Source organism: Rhipicephalus microplus, chromosome X (genome assembly GCF_043290135.1).
Source record: "Rhipicephalus microplus isolate Deutch F79 chromosome X, USDA_Rmic, whole genome shotgun sequence".
Taxonomy (NCBI): Eukaryota; Metazoa; Arthropoda; class Arachnida; order Ixodida; family Ixodidae; genus Rhipicephalus; species Rhipicephalus microplus.
This window is the reverse complement of record NC_134710.1, coordinates 153,183,200-153,205,618: the sequence shown is the minus strand read 5'-3', so window position 1 is coordinate 153,205,618 and position 22,419 is coordinate 153,183,200. Positions and strand designations below refer to the sequence as shown.

Genomic DNA, 22,419 nt, shown 5'->3' with positions numbered 1-22,419 from the left:
AAAAAAATTTATATTATTTCTGGAGTTTAAAACAATTGAAATGCGCGAAAAACTTTTCGCCTGTCTACAAGAAGCGCATCTGCTACTGACCCGCAGGTCGGGTGATAGAATCCCGACGGCGGCGGCTGCATTTTCGATGAAGGCAAAAATGTTGTAGGCCTGTGTGCTCAGGTTTGGTTGCACGTAAAAGAACCGCAGATTGTCGAAATTTCCGGAGCCCCCCGCTACGGTGTTTCTCATAATCATATGGTGGTTTTAGAACATTAAACCCCATATATCAATCAATGCAAGAAGCACAGCAGCGGCTACCCCAGTGTGTTGTGCTTCCAAGACAAAGAAAAGGTTCCTATTCCAGTTTTCCAGTGCAGAGTTCGACAGAAATAGATAAGCAGGAAACAGTGCGTGAAAAATTACAGCAATACACAGCACACAAGTGGATCGACATTTAGCTTTTCACGAAAGCACACGGCCACGACGGGCCGTCATTCAAACTTTTTCACTCCCATGTGGCAGGGTAATTCCAGTCTGACAAACTAGAACGGCCGCGCTTTGTGCGAGCTCTGCCTCGATCAATTTCGATTTTGCCCGTCTTATTCGGCGATAAATATCCGGAGCTAAGTGCTAGTTTCACGAGTTTATGACGACGAATTTGCTTTGATGCGATTCACTGTAACACAGGCCTGTGGTGCGGTGAAATTATTTCGGAATGTCTGCGTGTGTCAGTGTCCATAATAATGATTTATATGTGTATACTAACAGAAATAACTGTAATACCATGAGTAGGAAAAATTTTTTTTTTACGTGAACTGTACTACAAAAGACGTCACATAAGCATACGTGATGAAGCACGCACGTGCTGGAGATTGTGCCTGTGCACAATCAATAAACTCATCAAAAGAAATGCAGTTCATGCGAAAACAGGTAGTAGAGCTAAGCAGTGTCGATATGCTAGCACAGTGCAATTTGTTCTTTTTACTTGGTTTTGTAACTGCCTCATGTGTGTCTTATGGGGCCCGTTCATAAAAGACATTTAACAGCGTCAGATGACGCGAAGAAATCAGGTTCATTTAAAACAAGTAGACAAGGTGACACTCACCCAATTGAAATTACGCTGTACATCACGCGCGCAGGAAAATGTCCCGTTTGTTGCTAAGGGCACCATTTTAACACACAAACCAAACCGTATCCCCAGTAGCGTAGCCAGAATTTCGACGGGAGGGTTCGACCACTCTTTCCGCATGTTTGTGCGTGTGTACATACGTATGCAAAATTGAAATTTTTCTGGGTGGGGGGACCATGAACCCTGCCATCTACTCCCCCCTGGCTACGCCGGTGCACATTTCTCCTTAGTACTTGACTGTCGCCACAGACGAACACGCCACAGTGGAAGTCATTTGCTTGAACTAAATTTTGCAAGAACTGAATACCGCCACAGATCTCCACACACCGACACGGCAGCGAAACATCGCAGACGCTGCTCGGCGTGAAGTCATATACGTCGTTCAAATGGGAGGCTGCTATTACCGTATTTACTCGATTCTACCGCGCCCTCGATCGTAACGCGCACCCATTTTTCTCGTTGGCCCGCACGATCACACCACTCGAAAAAACGACTCCTTTCGGGAGCGTCTTCCATTTAAATATGAGGTACGGGGGAAGCTTGTGCCCACTTGACGTGTAACAGAGCATTGCCGTCACCGTAGTTTTACCGTGGACCGACGTCAGCACGCGAACTTGCTTCGCCCCCTTCTCGACGGTTGTGGTGCCAGGTATGTCAAAGAGGCGTCTGATTGGCATTCCCGATTTGCCCAAGCAGGTAGTCGTTGTCGTGGTGCAAGTTTATGACGAACCTCTGAAAACTGTGAGGCTTTTCATCGTACTCCTCCGGAAACTTTTCGCAGATGCCCGTTCGCCTTCGGAGGGAAAAGCCTTTCCTCTTCGTAAAGTTAGTTAGCCAGCACCTGCTCACTTCAAACTGGCTCCGCATTAGCCCTTTTTCTAAGGCTAAGTGCATAACCCGCCCTTAGAGCAGTTCTGTCGTCATGGGTCGCTCGCTGCTTAAGCGCATACTCGCCGAGCAGCTCTTCAATTTGCGGAAACCGACCCTACTGTGGTCCACTGAAGCCTTTGCGTGAAGCTTTGCTGTTGACAATCTTCTGCTTTTGTTTCGGCCAGTCCCGTACGCACGTTTCGGGAACTCCGAACGACCGCGATGTGGCCCGATTTCCGTCCGTTTCTGCACACGCGATGACTTTTCTTTTAAAAGTGGCACTGTGGTGCCCTCGAGTTTTTGGAGTCGGCCCTTGTCGATGCTAATGCACTACTAGATGACGAACTCCTCAGCACACGTACGAAGTGCCGCACGAGGGAAACACATAGGCAGAAATGGCCGACGCGTCATGCGGATGCACGGGCGGCACTTAGGGGGCGGCCATTTTGGAAATGCTGATGGCAATAAAATGACCAGATATTTTTTTTTTTTCGTACTCGATTCTAACGCGCATGCGATTTATGAACTAGTTTAACCGGAAAAAAGGTGCGCGTTAGATTCGAGTAGATACCATCTCCGGACTCCATAAAGGGGCATTCGGACGGGCCTCGCAAATTTCCCCCGCTCGAGGCAAACCAGTGTCACCAGACCACTCTGGTGGCTTGTATTGCCCATTTCACCAGCTGTCTAGTAAGGAACTACCAGCGCATTGCGGCTCTATCCAGGACAACGTTTAGCTTCGCCTATAGAAACGCTGATCCCGCAGCACGTGCGACAGTAATGCCCAACAGCTGCGCGAAATTCTACCATATCCCTTGCCGCCGGGTGGGTAGTTTCATTTGTCGGAGAAAAGGTCCCGTCGTCTTCGAGGCGGCGCGGGGAAGACGCACGCAGTCGCTAATCCGTGACGTCGTTCTCACGTGATCCGCAATCCCCGCGTCTCCCCCAAGGTATAGTGCCTAGAATATACTGGCAGTATTCTATGCACAATACTCGAGGCTTTCTCTTCTGTGTGAATACTCCTTAACAACGGTCATGAGCAGTCCAACGGGCCGCGAAGCAGCAAAAAGCTTTGGTCTTTCTATTCCGACGTGGGAGCGGCCCGCCTCGTTCCAAAGGATCCAATAAAGTTTATCCAGCCATCCGTACAAAGTACAAAATGACACTCGCACACGTTTGCCTGGCCAGCCCCCACTTTAAATAAAGGAACCCCCTCCGCCCCCCCAAAAAAAGACAATTTCTGTCTAGCCCCTGTACACCCGTATATATTTGAAGCACTTTGACCTTCCAACATGACAACTCCCTATTGTAAAAACTCTTATATTTAGGCAGAAATGACAGCTATTTTTTTAACCAAAACCAGCAAACACAATATAAGTACTGACAGCCGAAATATAAATGTCTTAATCTGATGAACTAATGTGTAATGGCTAGCAAACATGGATTTGTTTGCTGCAAAACCATGTGATCACTGCAGTGAGTCGCTATTGGCTTCAGTGTGACAAGGACTCTCGTGTTACCGTTGGTGTAGCTGTGATATGCATGAAAGGTTGGTAGGAACACCGCACAAAAGGAAAGTCTGACAACGCAAGGCAACACACACACAGTGCTTCCTTGCCCTAAACTTCTTTTACGCTGTGTTCTCTCGAATGTTCAACCAACACGGCCAAGCTTCGACGCTAAGGTGAAAAGTTGGTTTGGCGAAGCAAGCAGAGGGCATTACATTGTTTTTAGAAAAGTGCCTGAAAAGATAAAGCATTCTATTATTTTCTTTTGTTTAGAACTATTAGTAGTATGGCAGTGAAAGTCATCCTTCGCTTTCAAGGAACTTACAAAAATGAGCAGCAGTGCACTCGCATGCAGCAAAACTATGAAAAAAAAAAAAACATTGAGCGCATGGGATATGTCAATTCACCACATCCATGGTGTTCTACCTATGGATGACACCAAAATGTTCCAAGACGCTTATTCCAATTCATACAATGTGTGCATGTTTCAATCCTTCGGTTACAACCTGTACTTTAGACATTTTATCATTTTCACAATGCGGCTCTTCTCTTTTGCAAACTATTTTGTTATGTAGCACATTCTCGGAATGAGGGCATAAACAGCAACTCTATCAAACTCGAGCACTTCATGCCGTCTAGTGCAGTCAATTTGTGGAAGACTTCACTTTTCAATCGCATAGGAACAGCGAATAAATCATAGAATATTCTCAAACTACCAAGGTCCTCATCTAACTTGCTCCTAAATGTACTCTAAGAAAACTATCAACACTCAGCCAGGTGCACACCTGCTTAGCAGTGAACCAATCAACAATGCTAATTACATGCTTTTGGTTCCAGTTTGACAAGCTGTACAAGGTGAACTCTGCTGTGCTGCTTCCCTGGCTGTGCCACAACAATGTTCCTTGCAACATCAATACCAAGAAAAGCGGCATCCTGTCCAAGATAGCTCAGTACGCTGCTGAGGTTTGACAAGGTAGCTCAGCATGCTTCTGAGGGATGACAGCAGCAAGATTACTGCAATAAGCTCCTAGCTGCAAGAAGACTGCATAAATATTCTTCTTTTTTTTTTCTTCTGTTCTTTTATTTGACAAAATAAAGCATGATGCCGTTGCATGTACCACTTTCTTGTACATCCACTGTAGTGTCACAAATTGCTTCCTGTGGCACTGCTGACCTTTATAACATATATTTACACTATTCACAACAGACACACCCCATACAGCATCTTGACCAACTCAGGTGTTCCTGTTTGGCCAGGTAGAATGCCTCTGCCTACGAAGGTTATGTACACTATGTACACTGCCTCATACTGAGACCGACACACACTGTACACTTTAATACAGGTAACCTTGTGACCACACCTCCTTTAAAGTCCACTGATTGCAGGGTCTTATGCTACATCAAGACTGTGCTGCTTCTTTCTATACAGGCAAGTGTCACCATGAGTCACCAACAGCCATTTTGCTACTGACAAAAGGAACTTGGTACCACAGCCTAACGTAGGTTTAGTATGAAAAAAAAAAACCTAAACATAAATGCTTATTGCAATCGGTGCTGGGCCCTCTCAAATGGAAGACAGACACTTGGGGAACAACAGAGCAGCAAGTTGAAAGATGTCAGTTGGTGCTAACAATTGTTTTCTCAATGCAATGCAACTTTTTTGAGTATTAAATAATTGGCACCTCGGAAAAGTCTTCCATAAAAGCTACATTGCTGCCTCTAGCAACAATGTCCTCAAGAGAGAACAAATGGTACAAACAAAACAAAACCTTGAATATTCACATCTTTCACAGCTGTTATAAAAACAATAAAGACAAAGAGGACCAAAAAAAGGCATAGAAATAAAATAGCCTACTGCAAAAATGCACCATCAAAACACACTTACTTTTACTTTCACCTTTGGGCTTTTTTTTTTCAAACGTTACCCGTAGATCATTAATTTACTACGCAAGCCACCTGCAAGACGATAGACTGAGCACGCCGCATGGATTTTCATTGCTGCCAATAAAACAAGCTGCACAAACACACATTGAACATGAACAAGCTCTAAGTTATGTAACAGACTTTCCCAAAGTAGGGAATCATAAGGCATAGCAGCGTAGTACAAGCTTGCAAAAGTTTTTAAATATGATATGACTGCCTACTTTGAAGAAAAAAGAGCAAAGAACTCTAAAGCTAAGATTCAATGAAAAATATAAGCCATTAAAGTTGTTTGTGTACGATCACTTGCACCGCAAGATGTCGATGTTACGTTATCAGCCCAAAAATAAAATGCAATCACTCCCGTGGAAAGCAAGTCGCAGAATAAATATGATGTGATGAAATATGGTGCAAGTTTGTTAGAATCAAAGAAAGATGCATGCCATAAAATAGATTTCATAATTTAAAAACTATTTTTTTATGATTTATATTACAGAATTATACTCCAGGATTGTATTTTAATGCGTATTTCATTCTAAGGACCTAATAAGGAAAGTACTATATTCTTTACTATAATCAAGTGTATGTGCTACAGACACTTCATTTTGCAACTCAAGCTCTGCTGAAGCAGCTCACAAACAAGCTAATGCCCAGATGGTGAGCTTTCCTGGAGTAACAGCTGAACACTTACTCAGGTTGAGTCAACACCACATCATTTTCTATATTTTCATCAGCGCTGAGATGCTACATATGAGAGGCTAACAAATAACGACCTGGTGTTAGGTGCATGCAGTTTAGGAAAAACCCTTTCCTAGTTGCAGGGTGCACAGAAAAACAATGCAAAAACCATTTGGAAACCAATATACTCAATAATAGAATAATTTTTAAATTGTGCCCATACATCACCAAGTTAGCTACATTTTTAATTAAAATAAATCTGCGGCATCTTCGTTCAAGTCACTTTCGGTGGCCACTCCACTGCAGTTCATGTTGCATACTAAATTATATTATTCCCTACGCTATCATTATCAAAGCCCAGTACACAATGAGAGTTATCCACAGTTTTCATTGCATTTCATTTTTGGCAGATTGCACCACGTTTGCACACGTTCCCCCTTTTTCATGCCCACAAAATTTAGGGTAACGAAAGACCTTCTTTGTGACAGAAAGAACAGCAGAAACTATGTTTGACAAACTTTCAGTGCAAAGGCCAGTGTTTCACTCAGATTACTGTGGTATGAATTGCAGGGTGAAATTCATGTTTTGTTTCACTTAAATGTGTAAAAATAATATAGCTTAAAGAGGACATGGCTGTTGACAATGGCTTCGTTAATAATCATCATAACACTATTAACATCCCCGATTTATACACACTGTTTAAGTGCAAGCTCCCTTTTCCCATCAATAAAACGTGCTTTTTCTTATAAGCACATTTATAACATCCAATCAGCATAGAAAACACATTACAAAAATCCAGAAGCATAAAAGCTATTCACAATAAAGTGCTGTTGCATTTCAATTTGTACTTAGTTGCCTGTAAATACAGTAAACTTCCTTAAAGACGAACTGTATTAAGACGAATTCTTGTTTCAGACTACAGCACGGGAGTGTTTGTTTGGTTTCCCATAGACTCAATGCGAAAAAATCTGCTAAAGACGAACTGCATAACAAGCCTCTTCTATTAAGATGAACTGTTACAGCAACCAAAAACAATGGACGAACAAGAGAAAGTAAAATTATAACAAGAAAAAGTAAACATTTTCCTGGTGCAATGACTCAAAGGATATCGAAAGCAAATTGCAATGTGGACGGAGAAAGTGAGATAAGTGGAAAAGAAAGGTCAGCTGGTACATCTGGTACCTCCCTCACTCCTAGCCTGTAGGTGCAGAAAGGGCCGGCTGTATCTGCAAAGCAAGCAACAAAAAGGTTTCGTCCTTTCGTATTTTTCTCGTACTTTTCAGTTCCCCAACAGGAGTACAGTAAAGAACAGAAGAACAGAAGAGCTAGGCTAAAGGGTAAAATGCAAGTGAAGGGGGGGGGGGGGGGGGGGTGAAAAAAAGCCAAATGAAAGTGAAAATAAAAACAAAGATTGTCTATGCATTTATAATCGCATGAAATGGAAACCACTTATGTGGCACTAGCACTCTGATCAGAGGAGCCAGATGCATTATTATCAACATCACATAATGGTGCCTGAGCACATGTGTTCGGTTTACGTTGTTTTGCATAAGGCCTGTGTGCGTCATATCTGTTCCCGCCTGAATCTAGCAACTTGTGATGCGCCATTTTTATTGTGAAAGTACACAACAAAGGAAAGTCATTTTGCACACTAAATACAGCTGCATTGTTTTTCTTTGTGAGTAGTGTAAACGAAGATGTTTGGCTGCATGTGGTTTAGGAAAAGTTACTGCGAGCTGAAAATAAGAAAATATCCAAACATCAAATAAAATCTTACAAACTTTCATAAGCAACTTTGCGTATGTTGATGTTGGCTTTGTCAACGTAGCAGTATGCAAGTGAAGCGTATTCAAAAGTGATAGCAAAGCCAGTAAAAATGTCTCTCAAAAAGCGAACAGCCAGAGGGATAAATTTTCTATTCTTTGAAGGAAAATGGTGCTTGTCTCTCCCTTTTTATCTTTTTCTAATCGACCAAATAAGGTCGTGCTATAGTTTTATAGTTGACATGTGGTAGCAATTTATTCATGAGCATATTTATTATGAACTTGTGGAATCCAGTACCAGTAAGATTAGTCTTAAATACTTTACTTCAAAGCATGGTATTTATCAAGCTGAGCCAAGTAAATGATTTTTCTTGTTCTTTTCCTCCCCATTGCAAGTATACTTCATTCAGTGTTTTCAAGTAACACATTTGGGCGTACTACCTGGCATGTTAGCCTTTCGTTTTTGGGGGCACTTATGATCAGACGAACTACTGATAAGATGAACAAATGATTGTGGTCCTTTCAAGTTCGTCTTAAAGGAAGTATACTGTAACATTATTTAGAATATGTGAGATACACTTCCAGTGAAAAAAAAAAAAGCATTCTGCTTCGATTGCCACTGCCATCAATGTTGCATATGCCTAAATTCTGAATGTGTGCTTCCGTTTCGGCATGTGTACCACTGTCTGAACATGCCTGTATGTGTGTTTTTGTAAAAAAAAACACAGATGCAGTTTAAGCATTGTGATTTAAGACCTATTTTAAGACTGCAGACATCAAATTTCCAGAGCAACTTACATAACCACAAAAGCCATGTCTTGCTATTCTTGGAAAAGAGAGAGATAGATAGAGAGAGAGAGAGAGAAGTTCACAAAACCAGAACCACCAACAGAAAAACTTTTACATTATAACAAGCACAATACAACACAAAAATTTTGATAGTACTTTTGTTCTTACGCACCTACACCTAGCCGCTGTTTTCAATACAAAGTCTTTGAGCCTTCTTTGGGCAATTAAGATTTCATCACAAAATGGTTCATAAAGAATGCTACAAGTAATGGAGATCATAGACAAAAGTGCTATCAGTATTCTTCATCAATGACAAATGAAAACATAATAAAGAGAGCTAATGCTCAAAAGAAAACGTGACATAATGATAAAAATTAAGAATAAAGGGCAAATGAGCAGCAATAAAGCAGTTAATGGCCATTTCTCTGTGCTCATGACAGCAGAGCCATGACCGTGGAGCCATGACAGCTAATGCTCCACAGCAGCCTTAGGTGAACTCTGCATGTCCACCAATTAGTGTACTCGTTGAGTGCAGTTACGGCCAGCAACATGACAAGTTCTAGGAACTCTCTGTTCCAACTTGCGGTATCCCTGTGCCACATTGCCACAAACCTGACCACATGAAGTAATACTGTTTTCACTAAAAATTCACAAAAACTGACTAATAATTTCACTCTCTTGTGCAGGCAATGAATTGTGGGGTGATGCTCCCACAAGGGTACTAATCACATGATTGTGCCAGCAGACCACAGCTGATGGCAATCATTTTCTTTCTGACACACCACAATGCCTCCACAATGCCTGGCAGGGGTGCTCTGAACCATACAAAGAGCATAGCTTAAAAAAACTCCGTGGCAACCACATAAAGGATTCCTTCTCATAGGCACAATGCCAAACATTTGTCTGCTTCATGGCTGTGGCCAGTGCACTAAAAACAATCTGACTGAGCTTCATCTTACGGAAAGCATAAGAAAGAAAAAAAAAATCACATCCGACATTAAAAAACACCACGCCAAGGTGGCTGCGAATGGCCACACTACCGATCAAGAGCCGGTGGGCTGCGTCAGTTGGAAATGACAAACAATGACACAGCCCCTCCTTTGAACAACACAAACTGCAGGAGCACACATGAACAAATAACAGGGAGAGCAGCTGAGGGCATTGGTCGGGTGACATGAGGGGCTGCATAGCTGAGCCAAACATGTGGCCACTGAAGAAGTTGAAGCAGTCTCCTCTTCTGAGGTGCACAACACTGACATTCTGGCCAGGCCTCTCCGGCGAGTCATCCAGAAGCAAGGTCAGAGAGTGGCCAGGACTCGAGTGTAGGACATGACAACCGCAAAAACTGTCTGCCCACAGCCCCACACCAGTGCATAGAAGGGCATCATGTGGAACCGAGCTGCCCGGTACACACCAGCTATCACTGCACCTGCATGGGTGAGAACATATTACATAATAGCAGACAGCAGAATCAATGGGTCAAAAAAGACCATCTTACTAGCATGCATTAAATCCACAACTAAAAACTAATGGCAATACTTATCATAAAAAAAGAAACATAAGGAAAACTTTGTTGCTGACATGGTATTTAGCACGTTTGCCTCATCAGTGCCCTTGAACGCAAGGGCCACAAGGCAGGGTGCTGTATATGTGGCCGCTGCAGCAGCGACCTCTGAACAGAGGACGTGCTGCGGGTCACCTCGAAAAATAGCGTGAAAACGATGTACTTCTTTTAAAAACTGGGAACAATTACTTTTGTTTAAACAGCGCATCACTACCGCTGAAAATAAAAGGGTGCAACGGAAGCTGTTGTCGGTAGGGCAGTAAGAAATATTTTTTTCTGATACCATTCAACTCACTGCACTGGACAAGGATGTGGAGAACTGCAAGTGGTTCGCCACTTTTGTCACAGCTGAATTGTTCACCACCAGATAGAAGATATGAATGTGTGCTGTGAGTGTGTCCTATTTGTAGCCTGGTAAGTGTTACTGGTCTGTAGCGTAATCTAGAAACTGGTGGTCGATTTTGAAGTTTGGGTTGAATAATGTGTAGTCTATTTTCTGTCTGCCTATACCATAGACACTGCCAATACACTCTGAGGCTTTGTTTTTGGAAGTTCTTCATGTCAAAAGCAGGGACAGTCAAAAATGGGTTGGTGGCAGCATTGCCGTGCGCGGATACAGCTAGCTGGTCCGCAGCCACGTTTCCAACAACCTCGCGACGCCCTGGATCGCAGCACACTACAACATGACGTTTGAGTGCATAGATCATGCATAAAAGAGAGTAAAGGGATAGAAGCACAGGATTTTTCTGTTTTCTCATTTTTTTCAAATCTGTTACAACACACAGGGAGTCTGTGTATATAACCATGCATTTGAGTTTTAATTCCATATTATGTTTGGCAGTCACAGATAGCGCATGAGCTCCTGCGATGAAGATGCTTGTTTGTGGGCGCAGAATACTGGAAGCCAAAAAGGATGGGCCTACAGCTTCACAGGACACAGAAGTGGAAGACTTGGAGGCATCTGTGAAAAATTCAGGGCAAGCGTATTTGTGTTTTAAGTTCCATAAAGTATGTGTCTATATGTGCAATAGGTGCATGTTTTGTCACTTCCGCAAACGATACATCACATTTTATGACCTGCCACTGCCATGGTGATAGGCGTGCAGCAGGAGCCATTAGACAGTGTTCAAAAAGCGGCCCAACAGTTTTCTAGGCTAGGCTCCTCACGCGAAGTGAGTAGGGCTGTCTCACCGAGAAGCGGTTTCCAAAATGTGCAGAGCTAGACAAATCATTAATTATAGAGAGCATACATTGTTTCTTATCGCCGTTCACTTTCAGGTAATAAATGAAAGACATGTAGGACCTCTGCAGGCAGAGTGACCCCTCATTTCGACTAAGCATAAAGGCTCTATGGGGCTCGTTGGAAAAGCACCTGTAGAGAGACGGATGCCCAGATGATAAACAGGATCCAGAATCTTTAATGCGCTCGGTGTTGCAGACATTTAGGAGACATTTTCTGTCAGTGCCCCAGGTTGTGCATGGCAAGACTTTCAATATCGTTTTCATACACTTGTTTTTAAGATATTTAATGTGTGAAACAAAAGTTAGCTTTGTGTCTAAGATTAGGCCTAAAATTTTATGATCCGCGTTCACAAACAGACGCTGACCCTGTATGTCTATATCGGGATCGGGGTGCATGCCTCTCCTTCTAGAGAAAAGAACACATGTACTTTTTGGGGGATTAAGGCAGAACCCATTTTCGTCAGCCTATTTGGCCACCTAGTTTCGACCAAGCTGAACCCTTCGCTCACACGTAGCCAAGTTGCACGATTGAAACCCTACCTGTACATTATCCACATACGTGCAATAATACATATTACGTGGAATGTAACGATGCAGCGAATTCATTTTAGCAATAAAAAGAATGTAGCTGAGGACACCACATTGTGGTATTCCCATTTCTTGAACAAATGTTCGTGATACCACGTTTCCCACTCGTACACGGAAAGTGCGACATGACAAGTAACTTTCTATTATGTTGGACATTCTATCTCGTACACCAAGGTTGGACAAATCTTGCAATACTTCGAATCACTATGCTGTGTCGCATGCTTTATCCATGTCGAGGAACACAGAGAGAAAAAAATTGCTTTTGTACGAAGGCCTCACGGATCTGCCCCTCAATGCGCACGAGATGGTCAGTGGTGGATCGACCTTATCGTAAACCACAGTGGTGTGGGTAAAGCAATTCTATAGATTCTATAAAATGTATTATTCTGTGGTTTATTATTTTTTTTGAAAAGTTTACACAGCCAGCTTGTTAACGCGATTGGCCTGTAATTTGTGACAGAGGATGGATCCTTGTTGTTTCAGAATAGAGATCACAATAGCCTCTTTCTTGGAAGTAGGAATCTCACCATAAAACTATATGGAATTGTACAAGAAAAGTAGTGTTTTCTCGAGTTTCCTGGGGTAAGTGTCTCAGCGTATCATGAAAAATTCTATCAGAGCCTGGAGCAGAACTGTTGCAACAGTTTAGCGCTGCCCATAATTCGGCTAAGCGGAATGGTTTATTATACGCATCATTACTTGTGAATATTCTATTGAACTTTCGTTGTTCACACCTCGTTTTGTACCTTTTAATGTAATCGGGGTTCTACCCAGAGGAGCGGAGCCAGCCAGAGTCTCGGGGAGATGTTGAAGAGAGGAGCCGGGAGCTGTTAACAGTAACTTTGAATTACATTACATAGAGGTAGAGTGTTATTGCATGATGAGAGCAGCATCACGAAATCTCTATGAAAGCATGATGGGAGCTTCTGCGAGCTTGTGAAAGCTTGTCGGGAGCGCCTCGGCGCTCGCGTTTTATGTCCTGGCCTTCCCAAGGTTCTCTGTAGGAAAAAAAAAATGGAGGCCAGGACAGTCCAATGAAAAACTTCATCTTCACCTCCGCCCCCAAAAGGGGAAGGTGAAGCGTCGTCTCGTTTCCGACCAAGTAAAGAGAGAAGAAGTACGCTCAGTTCATCCGATGGCGAGGGAGAAAACACTGCACAGCACGAAGACGTTGAGTCCTAAGTAGAAATCAACTCTGTAGATCGTTGCAGTGATGAGTATGTGACGCCAGGCAGACCATGACTTGTGGAAACAGCGGTATTAGGCACCACGGAGAACGTGGGAAATGCACTCGCAGATGGTTCTCAGTCGCTTGGCTTATTGTCTGTGGCACGCCGACGAACAGAGACACACAAAGATAACCACCCTTTTTAAGCTGTTTTAACTGTAAACAGCCTTTCATAGGTCACCAGTCGGTCGGGTAATTTCAAAGGGTTCTATGCGGGGGGACAGCTGCACCGCAAAATCCAAGTACAGCTTGCGTGTCGTTGTCGCTTGTGGTTCACCTCTGGGAGCGCTGTCCTGCTACTGCATCACTTCCAAGCGGCGCCATGTCAGGAAGGCCGACAATAACACTTTGGAAAGAGCCTGAGTAGTGTGTTGAGCTGGATATAGATTCGAAACATCCTCCAAGATTATCAGCTTGATTTTCCAGGCTTTCCCCTTGGGTGCTTACTAATGGTACCAAATATGTTGGTTGGCCTCTTATTTTCTTGATGCTCTTTCAGGCCTTAACTCCATCTCTATAGGAGTTCACACTCGACATGAACTTCTGCCAACTGTCTTTCCTGGCTTTCCGGCACGTCCTCTGCCCTTGTGATTTGATCTCTTTAAAATTGATGAGATTTTTCTGCTGCGGGCGAATGGCGTAAAAGCCTCCAGGCTTTATTTTGTTTCTTCCGAGCCTTGCGGCAGCCGCTTTTCTGCCAGGGAACACGACTAAATTCAAGAATCCAAACCCAATTCAAGAATCCAAGTAAAACATTCAAGTGTTGAGCAAGAGTTTCAGTTGAATTCTAGCAGACAAAAAGAAAACCCATTAAACCTCCGCTTTTCATTTTTTTTGGGTAAACTAACATCACAAGGAATATTTCACGAGATATTTTCATATAAAAACCATATCCTTTTCAAGAGCACTTTCGGTGGAAAAAAAGAAAGAAAGAAAATGAGTAAAATAACACTTACAGTAATGTAGCTTCTGCATTCAGATCGAACAGGGGAAATCTTAAACTTTAAAAATTTGTTATTACTGGTATAATATGAACTGAACACCACAGCAAGGCTGTGTATAGATATTGTGGCACAAGACATAAAAAGAAGCAAGAAACCAATATACCACAAACAAGGTGAATAGGAGCACTGTGTGGTTAAAAAATATACCAATAGCAGGAACTATCTACTCAAACAAAGCATATGAAAATGGCTCAAACAATGCATGCTATACAAATAGACATAACTGTCTTTAGAAAAACTACAGTGACTCACGCGTGATAAAATAACTGACAAAGCTGACCTTTTTTAAAGGGGCCCACCAACACTTTTTGAGCATAATCAGAAAATGCTGCTGATCTGTAGTAGAGGCTCCGGACAACACGCGAGCCAAATATTATAGTGCACCACGTGGCCTGGAATTCATAATAAATGATCAAAGTCAGCTAAAAATTGCTTTCTCTTTTCTGGACAAATCATGCAATTAGCCCGAAAATCACTCGTAGTAAGCCCATCTATCAGCCATTGGCTGATTTGAACATGGCGTGCTCGCTCGTTACAGAGAGCGCCGTGGGAGGCAGTCACTTGTCCATGAATGTGCGTGCGATCGCTCTGAAAAAGCCACGTATTCAAAGAAAAAAAATAAAAAGTGTTCAAGATCACAAGGCATGCGTGACGTTTTTTGTTTGCCCCTCCCATCCCTCCCTGTTTAGCTTCCAGCGGTTTTGTCGGGACGAGAGAAGAGAGAATGCAATTGCAGCATGTGACAAATCTTTGTAACTCCGCTCGTACTGGATAGATTCTTAAAATTATTGCGGTGTTGTATTTGTGAGCCAATACGCTTTTCCAGTAAATTAATTCCATGGTTACTCAAAAAAGTGTTTCAGGGCCCCTTTAACATTGCTTCTACAGAATGAAGTACTGTATTTACTCACATAATAGGCATACTTTTTTTCCAGAAAATCCAGCTGCAGGTTTGGGGTACACCTATTATGCGAGGTATAATTTCTGAAAAATTTATTTCCGACTTTACCAGGGACCATCGACAATGTACATACACGGCCAAAGTCACAAATATTTGCACTGCAGCCAAAACAACCATCTTCATAGACTACACTAGCGCAAAACTTGTTGAGCACACAGTCTCCTGTGTCCGAGAAGGGAAGCATGCGATGCGGTGTGCATTCAAATTTCCAAAAATAAACATCGAAAGACCTGTATTACCAACAAAATGAAAGCAAAAAAAGAACTAAGAAAAAAAAGCGAGAGCACGTAAATTCACCGTTGTTTGAGGCCTCCTAGATTATGTGCATTATCACCAAAATCTCGTGCACTGAACGGTAATAATCGTTCAATTTGACGGGCTCACACCTCATATACAAGACATCGTAATTAAATCACAAATCACCATTCGAGTGTTACAAGCGGCACCCAAGTAGAGCCACCAAAAATAGTTACATTGATTTGGTCACCCACAACTGCCACTGAAGAACATTGACAGTAATTAGGCCTAGCGTACGATTTGACATGTTGTCGCGAGAAGTTTGTGCTGGACACTCAAGCACTGACCCAAGAGCGGGGCACATGATACATCTTCAGGTTCGTGGCCAGAAAATCAATGCCAACAAAAGTCCGCCAAGCTTGTGCAAGTCCGCGTACTTGCAGCAAAGGCAAAAGCTCTCGTCAGAAAGTTGAAAAGCTTTTAAACTTGCGGACGAGGTAGCCAACATGATAACAACGACGCTTTCCCCGACAGGAAACTTAATGCGTACTTGACGAGGACGCAATCTCACATTCCATGCGGAGCGCGTGCACGGCTGGACTGGTGTGACTTTTGCACCAACACCGGTGGGGCTCTGGCCACTAGCCCCGCCCGCTTGTTTAAACTGTGCAAATACCGTACAAAACTACTAACCACGGCCAAGTTCGGGGTGCGCCTATTGTACGAGGAAATAAAAAAATCTGACATCTCATGACCAAACTGGAGGGTGCGCCGCCTATTATGCAAAAGAAATCAGTTACTTATCATAACTTATTCTTAGAGGTTATGGTTTTGCATTAAAAGAATTATACCGTATATTGTCACGGGCTAAGTAGATGCCTGAGGATGACGACGACGAAGTGCTGAACGTGAACGTGCTCGGACTACAGCAACGTTGTACGCTTTTGCTCGCCAGTATATTCGCCAGTACGCATTTGCTCGCCAGTGTATACTTTATTCTCCGTAACATCATTGGTGGAAGGTGCTGGGTACCACTCGCTATACAGTCCAACGAGCTGGATCTTCGCAGCGGATGGCGCATTGCAGCTACCACGATGATTGACCAGGCTACTCAATGTCAACAAGATCCGTCAGCCCCGCAGCCGCTCGTTGTGGTGCAACCTCGTGACCCAGGCCCATTCAACGGCACAAGTGGTATAGACGTCGATGACTGGCTGGTTCTATATGAGCGCGTCAGCAGCAGCAACCATTGGGATCCGACCCTTATGTTGGCGAACATCATCTTCTACTTGCATGGCAAGGCAAAACTCTGGTACGAGACACATCAAGAAGAGTTGACTAGCTGGGACGTCTGTAAGCAGAAATTGCACTATCTATTTGGGAAACCCATCGGACGTCAAGTGGCCGCAAAGAAAGAGCTTGCAACTCGTGCCCAGACATCCACAGAGCCATACATCGCGTACATCCAGGACGTGTTGGCTTTGTGCCGCAAGGTCGACAAGGACATGCTCGACGAGGACAAAGTCGGACACATCCTGAAAGGAATTGCCGATGACGCCTTCAATTTTCTCCTGCGCAAGGACTGCTCGACGGTGGAGTCGGTCATCGAAGCATGTCGTCGCTTCGAACAGGCAAAAAGTAGGCGCATAGTTCACCGATTTGACCGCCTTCCCAACACGGCGGCTACGTCCTCTTGCGAAGATTTGCCCACACTACATCAACCACCAGCACCGGAAAACGTCGCCAGAATAGTCCGTCGGGAACTCGAGGCTATGGCACCCGCTATGTCTAGCGTCAGCACGCCAGGACACAACCTCGATGCTGTTTCAATGATACAGGCCGTGGTTCGCCAAGAGATCGCGAATATGGGCATTTCGCCACCTCATCAAAATGCCCGTGCTACTTCCAGCTCGGCTCTAATTGTTGCGGCTGCCACTCCAAACCGCACGTTCGCGCCACGACGAAACACAGCTGAATGGCGCACTCATGATGATCGGCCCATATGTTTCACGTGCCATCGGATAGGACACATCGCTCGCCATTGCCGCAGCCGTTGTACCTCATCATCTCCACCAAGCTTCTATGATTGGGGGCCTCGCTCCGAACGTGCACCTTATGCCCCGTCCTACCGTGCTGAGACAGGTGCAGAGCATAATCCAGAACGTCGGACCAGCCGCTCGCCATCGCCCGTGCGTCGTCAGTCCCGCTCGCCCCAACCCCGCCGTTCTGGGTCTCCCTACGACCGTCGCTCGGAAAACTAGCCGGTGCAGCCCCTGGAGGTGATGCTGCATACACGACTCGGACTGCAAATCCTCTGATTACTCCCGACCAGCGGTACAACCTTCTTACAATTCTCGCTGATGGTTTACCTGTAACTGCTCTTATTGATACCGGTGCACAAATATCTGTGATGAGCTCAGACCTCCGCCGCCGCCTCCAAAAAGTTCTGACGTCTGCGACTGCAGCGACCGTTCGTACAGAGGATGGGAGAACTCCTCCTGTGCTCGGAATGTTCACTGCGCGATTAACAATTTCTGAGCATCAAACTTCAGTTCTGTTCGCTGTACTAGAAAATTGCCCTCGTGACCTCATCCTTGGACTCGACTTTCTGACTTCACACGCTGCGCTCACTGACTGTTCCAAAGGTCTTCTTCAGCTCGAACTACCATCCTTCTCAGAGACCGTCTCTACCAGCCCACCTCGTCTACGCTCTGTCGATTTCCTCAGACTTCCGCCGCAAGCCGCAGTACAAGTCCAACTCTCGCCATATCCTCCAGTACCCAATGGTGATTGTGTTGCTGCCCCAATTTCTGACGTGGCCATGACACGTAATGTTGCACTCCCCAACACGGTGGTTACCGTTAAGGACAACCGAACTTCAATTCCCGTCCTCAATTTTGGCTTCTCAGCGCAAGTTCTTCCTCGCGGAATGTCACTTGCGCATCTGACACCACTGGTCGACCACACAGTTTCCGCCTTAACCACCGCTTCACCACCCAATTTTTCATCAACGTCGCTCTCGTCACGTTCCTGTTCCGACCTTTTCAAGCCAATGCTATCTGACAAGCTCACCTCTGAACAAGTCTGTGCTTTCTGCCGTGTGCTTGCTTCTTATCAGGACATCTTTGACTTCGGCGACCATAATTTGGGCCAGACATCCGTGGTAACCCATCGCATCGACATTGGTGACGCTCGACCCATTCGCCGACAACCCTATCGTGTGTCAGCCCCGGAGCGTGCTATTATACAGCGAGAAGTCGATAAAATGCTTCATAAGGGCATAATCGAACCCTCATCTAGTCCCTGGTCCTCACCCGTTGTACTTGTTAAAAAGAAGGACAATAGCTGGAGATTCTGTGTTGATTACCGCCATCTCAACCATATTACCAAGAAAGATGTCTATCCCCTACCGCGCATAGATGATGCCCTCGATTGCTTGCAAAGTGCCAAATATTTCTCTTCAATAGACCTTCGCACAGGCTACTGGCAGATCGCTGTGGACGACAAAGACAGAGAGAAGACGGCCTTCGTGACTCCTGATAGACTATCAGTTCAAAATGATGGCTTTTGGATTATGCAATGGCCCGCGACTTTTGAGCGCATGATGGACTCTCTCCTTCGAGGCATGAAGTGGACCATCTGCCTCTGCTATCTTGACGTTATTGTTTTTTCGACTACTTTCGACGACCATCTTACCCGTCTGTACACAGTGCTTGATGTTTTCCGACGTGCCAATTTGCAACTTAACTCGTCCAAATGCCACTTTGGGCAACGCCAAATCTGCGTACTCGGCCATCTTGTTAACGCTGCGGGCGTTCAACCAGACCCTGCGAAAGTCTGAGCAGTTCGCGACTTCAGCACACCTCGCTCAGCCAAGGACGTCTGACGTTTTCTGGGACTGTGCTCCTATTTCCGTCGTTTTGTCGAGAAGTTTGCTGAAGTAGCCCGTCCTCTAACCTGCCTCCTCAAAACGAATGTCGCATTCACCTGGGGCCAACAGCAAGCAAACGCCTTCTCGTCGCTCGTTGACATTCTCACCAATCCACCAGTCCTAGCACACTTCGACCCATCTGCCGCCACGGAGCTTCGTACCGATGCCAGTGGCCACTGCATGGGCGCAGTGCTGGCGCAGCGGCAACAAGGCATGCACCGCGTCGTCGCGTATGCAAGCCGACTGTTGTCGCGCTCGGAACAAAATTATTCCATCACAGAACGTGAGTGCTTAGCTCTCGTCTGAGCCATTGCGAAATTCCGACCGTACCTGTATGGCCGACCATTCTCAGTTATTCCAGACCACCATGCGCTTTGCTGGCTCTCCTCACTCAAGGACCCTACGGGACGCCTTGGTCGCTGGGCGCTGCGCTTACAAGAGTACACTTTTTCCGTATCCTATAAATCCGGACAGCTTCACAAGGATGCCAACTGCTTGTCCCGTTACCCAGTCGATCCCCCTGACACGATAGAAGATGGACAAGAGGCCCTCGTTCTTTCAATTACCGACTTCACCGACATAGCTGCTGAACAATGCCAATGCCGCGACCCCTCTTTGCGTGCTATTATGAATGGTCTGCACTCTCCCCACCCTGACCACTCCTTACAACTGTTCGTTCTTCACAACATCTTGCACCGCTACAACGCCCGCCCTGATGGTGCTGAGCTTTTACTCGTTGTTCCAGTGCATCTTCGCTCAGACGTTTTGGCCCAGCTTCATGATGCCCCCTCCGCTGGACACCTAGAGGTGTCACGCACGTATGACCGCATTCGCCGCCGATTCTTTTGGCCTGGCCTCTACCGTTCTGCGCGACAGTACGTTGCGGCATGCGACCTCTGCCAGCGCCGCAAGACACCTGCTCTGGGACCTGCTGGTACCCTCCAGCCCATTGAAGTACCAGATGAGCCATTTTTCCGAGTCGGCCTCGATCTTCTAGGACCTTTTCTCGTGTCGGCCACCGGTGATAAGTGGATTGCTATTGCTGCCGACTACACAACGTGGTATGCCGTTACACGCGCCCTCCCCACGAGCTGCGCTACTGATGTAGCCGATTTCCTTCTTCATGACATCATTCTGCATCATGGTGCTCCTCGTCAGTTGATCACCGACCGCGGCAGCTGTTTTCTATCTAAAGTAGTCAACAAGCTCCTGCGATCCTGCTCTACGCACCACAAGTTCACTACAGCGTACCATCCGCAAACCAACAGCCTCACGGAACGCCTCAACCGTACCCTGACGAATATGTTAGCAATGTACGTTTCCAGGGATCACAAAGATTGGGACATCCACTTACCTTTCGTTACCTTCGCATACAACAGTTCACGTCATGATACAGCCGGATTTTCACCTTTTTACCTACTGTTTGGTTATGACCTGCCTTTGCCCATGGTCACCATGCTCCAATCTGACGCCCCCTCATCGACTGCTTATGCTCGTGATGCCCTGGCCCGAGCTGACATCGCCCACCAAGTCACCCGGGATCGTTTATGTGCCTCGCAGCTTAACCAAAAGAGGGCTTACGATCGCCGGCACCGTGACGTACAGTACTTTCCGGGGGCGCTCGTTTTGCTGTGGTTACCATCACGTCGTGTTGGTCTTTGCGAAAAACTGATGTCCCGTTACGTTGGCCCCTACTGCGTCATACGCAAGGTCACCAGCGTGACCTATGAGATAGCTCCACTCCATACCACATCAGTACCAGCTTCAGTGCCTACCGATATAGTGCACGTCTCACGGCTTAAACCATACTACTCACGCATCAAGAATTGATCGCACTGGGACGGTGCTTCTGCCGCCGGCGGGTAATGTCACGGGCTAAGTAGATGCCTGAAGATGACGACGACGAAGTGCTGAACGTGAACGTGCTCGGACTGCAGCAGCGTTGTACGCTTTTGCTCGCCAGTATATTCGCCAGTACGCACTTGCTCGCCAGTGTATACTTTATTCCCCGTAATAATATTAGCATGCTTAGCAGAAGATTAATTTAAAAGGAAATGAGAACTATGAGAGTTTATTTTGAAGGGACACTAAAGAGAAATTCTCATATAAGCTAATTAGTCTTTCAAGACAGCAAAACCACCATGCTTACAATGGGAACATGCTCTGTAAGTGGGAAAATGCACAAAATAATAAAATACGAGTGTCAACACCCCTTTGAAGTTCCTGGAACAAGTGCCGTAATGCCAAGAATTTTTTACGATGTCTACTAGGGAGTACGTAGTTGTTAATCAGTAAAAGTGAGTGCATAGTCTTCTATGAGAAAATGAGACTTAACATACCCAATGTTAGGAAACTTATTTCAGCCAAAGAGACCCAAATATGAAAAAAACACTTTGAAATTGGTCATATCATCATCAGAGATTTTGGCAAAAAAACTTGGAAGTCCAACCTTTGATGCTGATTTGATGAAGCTATGGTGGTGAAATTAATAACAACACTAGACTTTTAACAGTATAATTTATCAGTCTGAACAAAGTTATTATTAAACTCTAGATTACCTTAATAACACCCTTCACAGTCTGAACAGCTTTTTCAGGGGTGAGCAGGCTTGAAATGTGTAGCACTTACATAAAAGAAGCAAGGTTTGCAGACACTAGTTACAGGCCTTGGCAGTACTAGATGGAAGGTAGTGTCTCTGTGGTACGGCTGATTTTTGCTTTTTATTTTAATATGTGGGGTGTAATATCCCAAAACCAAGAGATGATTATGAGAGACGTTGTAGTGGAGGACTCCAAAAATTTGGGCCATCTGGTGTTCTTTAACATTCACTGAAGTCAAATATAGTACACGGGCCTTAACCCTTTCGTCTGCATCAACATGCAACCTACACAGCTGGGATTTTACCCGCGACCTTTGGGTCAGTAGCCGAGCAGCCTAGCCAATGATCCACCGAGGCGGCTATGGTTGATATTTCAGGACATCTGCTGTAAATACTAAGCTGCTAGAGTAAGTCACT

The 22,419-nt window shown here is 45.0% G+C and overlaps 1 protein-coding gene across 3 annotated transcripts in view; it reads right to left on the bottom strand.

Annotated features, from left to right (window-relative positions):
* The window catches only part of LOC119177048 (transmembrane protein 170A), a 107,780-nt gene that overhangs the window by 44,228 nt on the left and 41,133 nt on the right, over window positions 1-22,419 (bottom strand). Inside the window, exon 4 of one of the 3 annotated variants that reach the window (XM_037428412.2) lies at window positions 4,550-10,077. The exons of 1 other annotated variant lie outside the window; for it this stretch is intronic. In XM_037428412.2, coding sequence (XP_037284309.1) covers window positions 9,947-10,077 — 131 coding nt within the window. In that variant the 3' untranslated portion in view covers window positions 4,550-9,946. Of the gene's footprint in view, window positions 1-4,549; window positions 10,078-22,419 lie in introns of those variants that run through there. One more of the 3 variants, XM_037428411.2, reaches the window with a different exon arrangement.